This window comes from Terrapene carolina, unplaced genomic scaffold (assembly GCF_002925995.2).
Source record: "Terrapene carolina triunguis isolate 2854851 unplaced genomic scaffold, T_m_triunguis-2.0 Scaffold192, whole genome shotgun sequence".
NCBI lineage: Eukaryota > Metazoa > Chordata > Testudines > Emydidae > Terrapene > Terrapene triunguis.
The window spans coordinates 16,932,477-16,946,150 of NW_020664543.1; the positions used below are offsets into that span (position 1 = coordinate 16,932,477).

The window sequence follows — 13,674 nt, forward strand, 5'->3', positions numbered from 1 at the left end:
AATGACCTCAATGGGGAAAGGCTGCATGTTGCTGAGGCTTTGGGAGGACAGATAGTGGCCTCTGGAAGACCCCCTCAGTGCGCTAGCAAGAGCCAAACCCGTGTTTCTTTTCCCCTTGGTTTCTGTAGCTCACACTCCCGACAACTCCTTCATGGGCTTTGTGTCCGAGGAGCTCAACGAGACCGAGCGGCAGTTCATTAAGTCCAACAAAGCAAGCAACATGGCAGTGGTGTACGGGAAGGAAGCCAGCATCTGGAAGGTGGGTGCCTGCAGCGACACGGTCAGTCCACAGTAACGAACAAATAGCCACAAATAGCCAAAGTTTTGCCATTGGCTTCAAAGGGACCAGAATCTGGGCTAATGTGCATAGACTCCTAGAAATCAGTGCTTAGAAAAGACCTAATTGGCCATTTAATTCATCCCTCCCACTGGCCCATGTAGGATTATTCCCTGGATTATATCCCCTAGTGACTTGTCCAGTCCACTTTCAAGAGTCCCAGCAATGGGGCTTCCACCACTTCCCTTGGGAGAGCAGCCTATTGTCTGAAACTTCCTATGTGGGCAGTTTATCCCCTGACCACCTGCACTGCAGGGTTTCTTGCACCTTCTTTTGAGACAGCTGGCACTGACCCCTGTCAGCAGCAGGATACTGGCCTAGATGGACCCATTGGTATGATCCAGTATAACACTATGGAAGTGAAGCCAAATTGAAACAGAATGGGTATCCCAGGCATCTTATGAAGTGGCTCAGCTTCCAACCATGGGACCAGTTAAGGTCTGGACACTCGCTGCTTAGAACTGAACTGACACCATCTAGCGGTGGCATATCTTTCTTGTTAGCATTTGTATTTTAATCACATGCAGAGGCCCCAAGCAGGACACAGTGCACAGAGTCAGAGCCAGTCCCTGCCCCAAAGAGCTTACAATCTAAATGAACAAGGCAGTCGGAGGAGAAAAGAGAGACGGGAAGTTACTTGTGCAAGGTCACGTAGCAGGTCGGGCTCAGCCAGGAATAGAATTCAGGTTTCCTAAGTACTAGTCCAGGGCACTAGCCACTGAACCACACTGCTTCTCGTCATTAGCTGGCAGCAACTTTTAGTCACCACAGACATGGGTCAGATATGAGCCTGTAGGTGCAAAACTCTTTTCCACTACTCCGTCCTTGAGCCAGACAACTGACTTCCTGTTCCAACACCACTTCATCACTAGGGAGACGAATAGCACCGCTGTAACCCCGCTCAGCAGGCACACCCTCTTAAAAGAAAACAGCCCTACCGTCTCTTGTGTGGCCAGCAGTGGCGTTGGTTATTGGGGGTGGCCCGAGCTCCACACTCTTTTATCTGGAGCATGCTCAATGCTTTTGCTTCCATTATCCATAAGCAGGAGCTAATTATCACCCTCTCTTGATTTTTTTCTTCCATGCACCTCCATGGGATGTTCCAGTTGCAGGTATTGTATTACTCTAATCTATTTCTTTATTTAATGGTGCGTTTCAGACTAAATATAAATTATCAATAGAAAATGTATATCTGCAGTTGAGCTCGCATTGTCTGTAGGTTAAACCTGCACTGCTACCAGTGGGTGTTTATAGCCTGATACGGTGCTGGGTTCTCTTCTTCCCCATGCCCACCCTTTCTATTACCAGCGCCACTGAATCTGTCCTCGCAGCCTGTTCTGGATGCTGCAGTCTGCGTTCCGTAGAGCAGCATATCTCTGCAACAAACCCTCCTTTCAAAACACACAATTGCAGCGCAGGTATATAAATCCCTGCAACAATTACATGTATTGAGAAGTTACCCAGCACACGCTTTCTGTCTCGCCGCCCAATCTTGCAGTAAGGAGACCTTTTGCTGATGGCTAGGCTTCCCCGCCCCCCGTAAATGACAGCTCTTTGACTTAATCTTTTTTTGGCACAGAAATATTCGTGGCTACTAACACCCTCCCTCACAGTGAGTGATTCCAACACTCGCCTCGTTCTGTGGGCCACATTGATTTCTCATTGTCTCACTCCTCTTTGCTTCTTACGGATTTTTAAATAAATATTATTAAAACTCTTTCACTGTCGGGAACCAGCTGCAGTAAAAGGTCCATGGAATAGCACCCTGTCAATTTGCTTCCCAGGAGAAAGGGGCCTGGATCCAAAGTCTGGATTCCAGAACCCCCAGTCTGTGAGGCGGATCAGGACCAGTTGCTTGGTCCACCACCCCTAGTTACCAGTCAGGATTGGGCAGCTGTGATATCTCGTGGTAGAAATACCTGCCTCCTGATTCTTCAGTCCTGCATCTTGTGTAGTTCCTCACACCTGTGCAAAATGGGTGTAAAGGACTCCTGTTGTGGTTTGGTTAGCTTTTACACCCACCACTCTAAGTGACAACATATTGTGCGCCTGTGTGGTGAGTTTAAGTCAATGAGCCTGATTCTCATTTACACTAAGGCTCTGGCAGCATAAAGGGGTTTAATATGGGTGTGCAGGTAAAGGGTGCCCATTTTACGTGTCCAGAGCATGAAGAGAGGCCTTAGTGTGAATGAAAATCAGGCCCCGTGGTTTTCCTCTGATTAGCAAGTACTCAGGTAACCCAGTGGGTATGTGTGACAAGCCCCCCTCTGTGCTGATCGACAGAAGATAGGCGTTGTTACAAGCTGCTAACTCTGGCACTTTAGCAGCAGTTCCAGAGGCTCCCGATTCAATTCCCAGTGTGTTGGCCAAGATGATGGCTGCCTGTCATACTCAGCAGCTTGGGTAAGGGCTGTACAATCTAGCACTGGGTAGGTAGGGTAGAGTCCGTGTGGTCCAAGGAGCTGGAGATGGGTGGGACTCAGGAGACCTGGATTTGACATTAAACATTCTGTGTGACATTGGACAAGCCAGGCCCCCTTTCTGTGCCTCGTTCCCCCATCTATAACAGGAGACTAATGATGCCCTGCCTTGTAAAGTGCCCCTGAGGTCTAGAGTTGAACAATGCAATATAAACGCAAAGTATTACTCTTGAGTTGTAGCATTTATGTCCTGCAGACAAGCCAAGTACTGATAAGCCCAGGATCAAATACAATCTCTCAAACAGAATCTTTTTGAAGTTCAGAAACATTTGATTAACTTCCCACCCTTCCTCATTGTTGTTCCTCTGAACTTCCAGCTTCCATCTAGCACCAGGAGCAGAAGCACTAATAAGGAAGAAAGCCCATATACATCCGATTTCCAGCTCAGTTTTGTCAGCCAAAGCAGTTCAGATAATTTGGATTAAGCTGCAGATAAGCATCTGCATGCTTATTTCATCCAAACCTGAACTCAAAACACTTTGAGACTCAGGGCAAGTCTACACTGGCGCAGCTGTGCTGATGCAGTTGCGCTGCTGTAGAACATCTGCTGAAGACGCTGTGTGCCGCCGGGAGAGCGCTCTCCTGTCGGCACGATTACTCCACCTCCGCGAGAGGCGGAAGCTATGTTGGCAGGAGAGTGTCTCCCGCCAATTTAGCACCAGTGTAGGCAGCGCTTGGGTCGCTATAACTTGCATCACTCGGGGGTGTGTGTGTGTGTCTTTTTCACACCCCTGAGCGAGGTAAGTTAGATCGACGTAAGTGGTAGTGTAGACCTGCCCTCCGCCACCACTGGATTTCAATGTGAAAATTGCTTTTCTCAGATGCCTCTGATTCCCAGATTCTGGAATAACCCCACTCCCCATGTGTCATTGTTTTTAAACTCTGCTCTGACGTTTAATGTAAAAGTACACGGGAGAGGGGCTGTACAATGCAGTAAATCTCAAGGGGTATTTTGCAGAAGCTTTAAAACATACACTAAGAGATTTTTTAATAACCAAAAATCTTCAGAAGACTGTTGTGCTAGCCAGACATGGAGTATGCTCTCTCCTGTCAAGTAGGACCAAATCCTGTTTACTTTAGTCGTAGGAGTATTGCAAACAGTGAGACCACTAGTGGCCCCAGTTCAGCAGTCCCTCCCTTCTCAACAAAGCACTTATACTCATGCCTAATGCTAAGAACATGCTCAAGTGCTTTGCTGAATAGCGAGGGGCTTACGTACATGTTTGAATGCTTTGCTGAAGTGGGCTCACGTAAGGCAAGCAGGAATTGGCTCATAGTTGCTAAGTACTGGCTGTCCCTGGATTCTCCAGGGCATCCTGGCTTCTGTCTGTTCAACTATAAGCTCTGTGGGGCAGGGATGGCTGTTGGGCTAGATCCTCAGCTGGTGTCAATGTGCATCTGGCCCATTATTTTATGTATTATAGAGAGCTGAGTGCATTGTTGGTGCTCAGTAAACAATAACGCAATACTGCATGGAAGAGGCTTTCTGGTGCAGTGGTATAGTGCATTAGTTCTTTACGTCAGGCCATGTGCGTTCCAGGTCTGATTAGGTCCAGACAAGTTTGATGATCTCAGCAGAGCCCCTTGCATGATTAGCACTCGGCTCCTAGAGATCTCCGCCAGGACAGCGTGGGGTGTTAGAGTCCAGGAACTGTTGGAGGGAGAACGTGCCCAACGGCTGCCTATACTACAGCTGGCTTTTGCGAATGCTATCAGACTCTCCCTTCCATGAACACTACAGCTACTAATCCTTAGATAACTTTTACCCCCCTTTTACAGATGGGGAAACTGAGTCACCCTGAGAGGAACTGACTTGCCCAAGGTCACCAGAGCCGGGCGTAGAAACTTGCTCCTCATTCAGTCAGCTGTCAGCTGAATTGTGCTGTCCCGTTTGGCTGCGTACAAAAAGACAGTGTCCTTTATAAAACGTAGCACTCACACATACAACTCCTTCCTTGTTAGGCTTCTGTTGTTTATCACACCTCAGCCCCAGCTATTCCGATGTTGGTAAATACGCCTTTTTGTGTTGCTCATTGTTCACATTGCAAGGCGTGAGGATTCTAAATACCTGACGTTCAATTGATCTGTACCTGGTGAGAATGATAAACTTGCCAGCAGAGAGCAGGCAGCGTATTGAGCTGGGACTGCTGGTTAGCCCTTACAGCATGGGAAGCGTTCTGCAATGGGTGGATAGAGAGACAACGCTTTCCCATCTGTCTGCAACACTGAGACCTGCTCCCAAGGAGAGAGGCAGAAGTCCACAGAATGCGGAGGGTTCCCTTTGGGCCTCACTGGCTTACCTGGGGAATAACATGCCCTGACTTCATATCAGAGAGTTTTGCCTCAATATAGCTTTGGAATTGGAACTAAAGGACAATGGCTGCTGAGCTGCATGCATCCTTCATGCCACACACAGGGCTAGTGGGGCCAGAACAGAGGATGAAGAATGGGGGAATCTACTGAGAATGAAAGATGGGGGAAGTATCTAGGATGTAGAGTTGGAGAGAAGAAGTCCATAGCCAGAGAGAGAGAGAGAGACGCACAGAGAAAGGGAAGCTGCGTCAGGGACCAGTAGGGACAGAAGGAGGAGAGACTGAATCCCACACATCCTCTGTCCTTCCCTGAAATATCAGAGGGTCGGAGCTTTGGAGGGGAGGCAACTGTCAGCTCTCAGACAGGGAGTGAGTGGGGTGGTGAGCTGGGCTCTGTGTTACTTAACAGCACCACTTGCTGGCCATTCTGCAGCAGCATTGTGGAGGAGAATGGGGGTGGTGGGAAACTTGCGTCAAGGATGGCAGGGAGGGCACAATAAGGGGAGAAAGGATTTGGCCTCTCTCCAGCTGCCGGTTCAGTATGGAGTCCAAACCCCACCAAGGAGGGTCCCACCCGGGTGCCAGCTGGCAACAGTGGGGGCCTGGGAGGGAGAGAGATAGGGCAAAGTGTGGTGTAAAGCAGAGACCCCCCCAAAGAGAAGAGACATGGATGAGTGCCAGATGGATAGAAAGGGAGATGGGCCTGAGCCCAAGTCCCTAGCCAACCCCAATCCAAACTCAGAGGCCCACACTCCTCTCTCAGTAAAAGTCCATGTCTGTGGGAACACACAGGATTAGACTGTGGCTGGGGGAAGAACACATTCCCATGCCCACGTAGCTGCCTTTTCAGCTGAATACAACTGACAGCCATGAGGCTGCTTCTGACAGTGGGGGTGAATAAATGGCCTCTTTTCCATTAAATCCCCGAGCCCCCAGGTCAGGTGGGTTAATCAGCAGAGTGTGTCTGGGGTTCTGTGGATTGGAACAGCCGCATTGTGCGGCCTGCTTTCCACATTCGTCAGCCCTTCACAGCCGCCTTCGCCTCTGCCCTCCAATCAGGTAGATTGTGCCTTATTTTCTTCTTTTAATGCCGCTGAGAAGTTGTTTTTCCTCCCAAGGCTTGTAAAGAGCCTGGAGAGGGAAATAAGTAGGGGAGAGAGAGATGCCGAGTGTAGTGCTGATCACAGCTAAATTCAAAGGGAAAGCTGTTTCTCTTTTGTTGTTGCTAGCAGGGAAGATAATCTCAGTGAAATCCATGCTTGGAATTCTTGTATGGTGGTGTATTGATCTGCAGGGCTATTAGTTTGATAAAGCGATAATGAAGTCCTTAACAGCTATATGCAATCCTTAAATGGTAACATCAAATGAGCTCTAGGATTAATCAGCCTCATACCATCCCCCCACTCTTCTAAAAAATAAAACATGCTGAAGTTTTGCATTTTTGCCATGAATGTATGTAGATGGAAAACGAACGCGATTCTGCAGCTGAGTGGCTGGTCGCTTGGGTCATAGGGTGCAGCAGTAACAGAAAGTGCCTGTCTGCTTTGTCCTGCTGAAATAACTTCAGCGAAGGAGAAAGAACTAGTTGAGCTTTCTGGTCAATGACACATTTCACATGGATAACACCTTTGTTTCTACATGACTCTCCATCCAATCTATCTGTTTCTGTTAGCCATTCTACAGGGGAGGAGAAGGAGAGGGTCCTGGGAAGAAAGATGAATAGTTTGTATACAGCTGGGACTATACTTTTATTTTATTTTTTTAAACACGGTTAACCTGTGGAACTCACTGATGTGGTAGTTTATTAAGGCAATTATCTTAGGATTTTTTTCAGAGGATTAGGTGTTTATATGAATAATAGCACTTGCATTTGCACAAGGGGGATACAAATTTTAAGGGATCTCAGCCTCCATGCTTCAGTGTATAAACTGATCGTTGGATGAGGTCAGGAACATACACTCTCCCCACCACTTGCCACTGATGCAGTATTGTAACCTGAGGTTGCATTATAGAGGGTTTGTGACTTCCACTGGTTAATGTCAGGGCCAGGGTATTGGCCTGGACAGACCATTGGTCTGTTCTAGTATGACATCTCTTAGGCAGACTCTCTTTGTGGGGCTGACTATATCCAAAGCCCAGGTATGTTGCATCTGATTCAGGGAACTGATTTTGCCCTTACTCGTACCCATGTCAAAGAGGAGCAACTCAGTGGGATTAAACGAGAGTGAAATTGATTTACAGTCCAGGAGTCCTAAAAGTCTGCCTGCCCTGTAGAGGGATCTCCTGCCCTGCAGATTGAGTTCCACTGAATAACAGTAAAAACAGTGAGGAGTCCTTGTGGCACCTTAGAGACTAACACATTTATTTGGGCATAAGCTTTCGTGGGCTAGAACCCACTTCGTCAGATGCATGGAGTGCATTATAGCACATGTACTGTTTTTTTCACTCCATGCATCTGATGAAGTGGGTTTTAGCCCACGAAAGCTTATGCCCAAATACATTTGTTAGTGTCTAAGGTGCCACAAGGACTCCTCGTTGTTTTTGCTGATACAGACTAACACGGCTACCCCTCTGAACACTGAATAACGAGTTCCTGTACATGAAGACTCCCTCGCTGCTAGAGAGGAGGTCGTTTAGTGTATGTCTACACTGCAGTGTAAATCCAGGGTAAGTGGAATTCAAGTCAGCAGACCCTGGGTTAGACGTTAGAGAACCCAGGGCTTGAGCGTCGACACTGAGTGTCAATGCTAGGTTAAGAATCTTCCAACCTGGGCCCAAGCTCGGGGCTCCAGCATCCACACTGCAGTACGCTGACCTGAGTCCAGCCAACCATATTCCAGACTTCCTAACACCCTCCCAAAATGTTGCCGCTCTAGCCCTTTGTTCATGGTCAGTGCAGGAAAACTTGACTGTCCACCAAACTTGATTGTCCGGAGAACAAAGAAAGTCAGCCCATGGGATTGTGGGATATTTTTGGCAGACTCCCAGAGCACAAATGCAGCAGGGCCGCGTTTGAACTGCAAAGCAATAGGGCTGGAACCCTGGGTTCCAGCTTGACTCCGGCTCGGACCCTCCAGTCCTGTGGATCCTGGGACCTTGGGGCAGCGTGATTTGTGTGAAGACGAAAAGAGAGTTAGGCTTGAGCCTGAGTTTGAACCTTGGGCCTATACTGCAGTGGAGACGTACCCTTAAAGGCACTAGGATGGTGAGATCAGAATAAGGAAATACCCCTTTATTTTGGCATTTGGGAATCAAATACATCTCTTTTGGGGCTCACATGCAGCTGATTTTCTTCGCTGTCCTCCCCCAGGGCAAAGAAAAGTTCCTGGCCATCCTTAACAAGTACATGGAGATCCACGGCACTGTTTATTATGAAACCCAGCGTCCTCCGGAGGTCCCAGCCTTTGTCAAGAACCATGGCCTTCTGCCACAGCACGAGTTCCAGCAGCTTCTGAGAAAAGCCAAGGTACTTAAAATAGGGGTGTGGCCCTTTCACGTGGATTTCTGACAAAGTCCAACGTTACTCCTCCATAAAATAACCAGCTGCTGGGCAGGCGGACCAGAGTTGCCTTGAGAAATGTAATTCATTAGCTGAAGCTCTTTTAGCTGGAGGAGGCTGAGGCTAGTGCTACTGAAGCCCTTGCTTGCAGGCCACATCAACTGCAGTAATTATGCAGGAGCTGAGCTGAGCAAATCGCAACAGCGAATTTATCTGATTAATTTCCCCTTTTTACTAATTGTCCATGGTCAGTTCACAACATTCTCAAGCGTATTTGTTATTCAAAATCATTCACTAATTTCTTCAGCAAATAACTCTTAGCCTGCAGGTTATTCAAACTCGGAATATTACAACCGGATACACAACTTTTACTGTGACATATGTAACTAACTCATGTGATTTACATAGCTAGAACTCAGGGAAACGACTTGAGAAACCAGCTTACACAGCCCCAATTTCGAACGGTAAAATTGATTGTTGGATTGGTAGTTTGCCTTCTGTTGATTAATTACATCCAATCAGAGAAGAGAAACCATACCACCTGACTATCCAAAGATGGTGCAAATTTTGGATTTTAAATTTGACAATTGAATATACTATTTGGAACTGTCTCTTGGGAAATATTCATACTTTGGGGTTCAAATTTGTTTTTTGCAAGCAGTTGCGCTACTAGAGCTTGTGAGATTGAGCATTTGTGGAAAGTAAATGTGAATTACATCACATCCATTGTCACACCAAAGTTTGCTGCTGGGTTCCACTGAATGTTCACAGAACACGTTGGTCACTATTTGCTTAGCTCTGTTCAGGAGCCTGGGGTCTGTGGATTGATTGATTAGCAGCATAACTAGGTCCTGAAATGCTCTGTACTGATATCGCAACCTGAGCCCAGCACCATAGCACTTGCTAGAGTCAGGCAAAGTGCATACTTCCCAGACCACCCCCAGCACTGCCAACCCACTGGCATGCAACCCCCCTATTATATTCCAGCCCTGGGCTTTTCCTGAGTAAGGACTGCCAACAATGCCCACTGGCACACTAAATACCCAAACTCACTTCATCCTGTTACCAGGAAATAAAACCAGGTCTATAGACATGAGAAGCTCGGGCATGTAGCTGCTGTTCCACCTTGGTCTGCTACTGTTTTAGGCATGATTCTGATTAGATATCTAGCAAGCCAGCAGCTTTCAACGTGGAAACAGTAGGACGAATACAAGCATGATATAAGGAGGTGCAACTTCCATTGATGTTAATGACACGGTCTCTGTTATAAACTAAGGGGTGAAAAAAAAATAATGGAGATATCCCATCTCCTAGAACTGGAAGGGACCTTGAAAGGTCATCAAGTCCAGCCCCCTGCCTTCACTAGCAGGACCAAGTACTGATTTTGCCCCAGATCCCCAAGTGGCCCCCTCAAGGATTGAACTCACAACCCTGGGTTTAGCAGGCCAATGCTCAAACCACTGAGCTATCCCTCCCAGGTGTACTGTGTACAATTTAGCTTTAATAAAGACATCATTTTGGGGAGAACTTTATAACACATTTAAGCTATTGTGAATTGAACTACAAAGAGCTTCACCTAGAGTTCAGTTAGATCAGCCTGCAGGTCTGCAGAGCTGAGCACCAGCGAGACAGTTCAGATTAGTGAACTGGAGAGTCAGAGCGGCTAATGCATGAGATTGCAATGGGTCTGAGCGATGGTGTTCTTCACTCAAGCTCATCAGGGTTCGTGGTTTTGCCTCCTGCAGCTTTTCATCGGATTTGGATTCCCCTATGAAGGTCCCGCCCCTTTGGAAGCAATAGCCAATGGGTGTGTTTTCCTGCAGTCTCGTTTCAATCCGCCACACAGCTCCCTCAATCACGAATTCTTCAGGGGGAAGCCTACATCAAGAGAGGCAAGTGGTTCTGCAATGTTGTGTGATGAGAATTTTGCAGGTTGGCCTGAGCCATGGCATTTGCTTTTGGATTCAAACCAAAGGGGTGGACTAGCTGAAAAAATCAGGCTCTGGATGCAAACTTTCCCCACAGTTCAGGGGTGTGGTTAGTTGTGGGTGGGATCAGAATCTTGCCCTCCCAATCTGATTCCTCCCCTCTCCAGACCTGGAGAAGATGGATAAAATGAGACCTGGGTTTGAATTTCAGCTCTGCAAAACAAAACCTGACCAATGAGGCTTTTGCAAAAATCCCAAACCATGTCCCAATTGGTTACCCCAGAGACGGACTGCAGCCTGACCCTCCCATTCCCAAACCTGGGGTTGTAGGCTCCCAGATAAGTTGGGATCTGAACTTGAATTGTTCCTGGTTGTGGTTTTCTAAAACAGGACTGATTTTTTTTTTTTTTTTTTTGCAAACTCCCCTCCTGGGCCTGCCACTGGCTATGAATTTAATCTGAGTGCAGCGGGAGCTCTTTAAAAGTTAAAGGGTTGAGAAAATTGAACCTTGTATTATTAATAAAGTGGATAATGCAGTGTAAATTCCCACATCCCCACTGAGAAAGCCCCTCCGGTGGCCACATCAAGGACCTCGTTCTCAGCTTCTGTTTCAGTCTGAGGCCGTTCCTTATCAAGTGAGTTAGAATCCGCCCTCAAGTGTCCTCTATCCTGCCCCACCCTTGATAGCCCCCCCTTCCACTGGCTCTCAGACTGGATTGCATCTTCTGCAGCCACTCTTCTCCAGGCAGTTGGGCGCTTCCGTTGCCTTGGCAGCCAGCCCGTTTGTCATCATTACAGTGTGGTGGCTGCACGCTTGCATGCCATTCGTCTTGGCAAGAGGCAGAGGCAGCGCAGGGCCGCTGTAATTAGCTCCTGTAGAATTAATTCTCCTCCCGCGTCCTCTTTGTGTTTTGCTGATGTTAGCGTAATGCAGGTTGTGTTGTGAGGGCCCCAGTTCGCACTCAGCGACTTGGCAACGCTGTGAACAGAGCGACCACTACGGAGAGTGTGCATGGTGCGTGGGTGTGTTTGTGTGTGAGATGGAAGGTGTTGGAATCATTCCTGCTGCTCCTTCTTTCAATTTGTGTCATTAAAATAGCCGAGCCTGCCATCCTTAGCTGCTCTCACTAGAGAGAAGTGTGCTGATGACAGCAAAGAAGAGAAGAGAGGGATAATTAATTACCATCCTCTTTATTTATACGTAACTCAGCCTTCTGGGCAGGGCTGAGATCATGGGAAAGTTGAAGGTCTTTAGGGTAGATATTTGGTTTGGTTTTGTGTTTTAGCCCAGCTGATTGGCCGATATGTTAGGAGAATGGGGCTTACCCTGGATTGGGTCCGTTGGTTTGCTCGATGGATGGTCCTGCCCTTTGGTTCAGCTGATGCTGTCTTCTTCTCAATGCACTGCCAGGTTTACTTCGGCTCTGCATCTTTGGGAAATGCTGTGACCCAGAGGTTCGCTTTGCATTGCAACCTGCAACTGGCAAGGGGCAGAGTCTTTAGCCTGCTGGGAAGAAGCCTCCACTGCGGCTTCTTTGCGTTAGTAGCTAGGCTTCAATTCACCGCGCAGCTGCGTAAGCAGCGCCATGAGTGGATTAGAAAACCAGCCTCCCTGCGGAAAGCAGCTGAAACATGGAAACCTGAAATGCCCATGATGCAAAACCCCCCACAAATGGTGAACTCTGTCCCCCAGGAAGAAGGCCAGCCCAAGGACTAGACACCCAGTAAGCCTATGGGCTTCGTGGGATTTCACTGGTGCCTCTGCAGAGGGGAGAATTTCACCTAAGGCCATTTGGCAAAAAAAAACAAAAATAAAAATCAATCTGTGTGCAAGTTCCCCCACCTCTAATGGATACTATGTCTCCTCTCTCCTGGCAAAGGGCTGGGGGAGCATGATCACGTCTGGCAAAGCATAATGCTCATTATATAAAATGCTCTTTTCCACATCCTCCTTGCGTTCAAAGCCCCTTTGTAACCATTGCCAGTTTTCATCCTCCTTTCTGTTTAGAAAATGTCTCTTCTCTGCATCAGGACTCTTTCATTTGACCTGTGCACCTCTTTGAAAGTCTGGCTTCAACTTCCACCCTTTGCCCTGCTTCCTAAGACACGACCTGTGCTTGTTGGCTGCCTTGCAGCAATGCCAATGAGGCTGAACGACAGACGGCAAAGGCTTAAATGAAGGAGAAATACATGGGGTGGAGGGGAAAGAAGATTGATCTACAGGAAGGAAAAATGACTGCTGATGGGACGCAATCCCCACACCTGGAAATGTGAGGGGAAGAGTCCTCACTGAAAACAGGAATGCTCAGCTTTAGTTTTGCAAATTTAATTTTAATGGGATTTAGGCATCCAAAACCATTAGGCGGTTTGAAAATATCAGCCTAAAGGCTGAGAGCAGGTGAGTTTGGATTAAAGGTTCCACTTTGGGTCCATCTCTGCATGCAATGGTTTTAGTAGCCACCTTTGGCTCTCACCACTGTTCCTGCTGCCATCAGCTCACCTTTCGCATTGCCTAGCTGCAGGGAGGTCACTGCGTGTGGCCACAGCTCCTCCTGCAGGGAATGCCACATAGTTCATTTTTTGTTTCCTTTTTCAGGTGTCCTCCCAACACCCCTATGCGGAGGACTTCATAGGGAAGCCTCATGTGTGGACGGTGGACTACAATAACTCAGAGGAGTTTGAAGCCGCTATCAAAACCATCATGAGGACCAAGGTAATTGCTGGCAGAATTCATTGAAACACTGAGATAAGCTCACCTGTTGCTGAGATGGAGAGAACAGAGGGCTGGATTTGCAGAAGTCAAGAACAAGCAGTTGTTAACAGCCCATGTGTCCCTCTGTGACTGTCCCAGCATTAGTGGCTAGTCATCTCTCTGAAATTGTTTGCACATGCAAGCCAGAAATCCCAGTGTCTCAGGACAGGAGGCTACTTCTCTTGGCTTTCAATGGGATTTGTGCTCCTGAGTTGCTTAGGCTCTTTTGAAAACCCCATTCAATGGAGTTACACTAGTGTAACTGAGATCAGAATCAGGCCCAGCAGGTATGGATAGCTTGGGCTCTGTAGTAACTTACCTGGAGCAAACCTCCACACCTCTTGAGTTTCACCCACCAAAGCTTAG

General features: G+C 47.7%; 1 protein-coding gene across 1 annotated transcript in view; it reads left to right on the plus strand.

Moving 5' to 3' along the window:
• MGAT5B (alpha-1,6-mannosylglycoprotein 6-beta-N-acetylglucosaminyltransferase B) overlaps nucleotides 1–13,293 on the plus strand; it is a 144,727-nt gene extending 131,434 nt beyond the window's left edge. The window contains exons 11-15 of the mRNA XM_026654578.1: nucleotides 129–259; nucleotides 1,444–1,449; nucleotides 8,440–8,595; nucleotides 10,374–10,520; nucleotides 13,153–13,293. Of these exons, the coding sequence (XP_026510363.1) occupies nucleotides 129–259; nucleotides 1,444–1,449; nucleotides 8,440–8,595; nucleotides 10,374–10,520; nucleotides 13,153–13,293 (581 nt within the window). The remainder of the gene's footprint in view (nucleotides 1–128; nucleotides 260–1,443; nucleotides 1,450–8,439; nucleotides 8,596–10,373; nucleotides 10,521–13,152) is intronic.
• The last annotated feature ends 381 nt before the right edge of the window (nucleotides 13,294–13,674 follow it).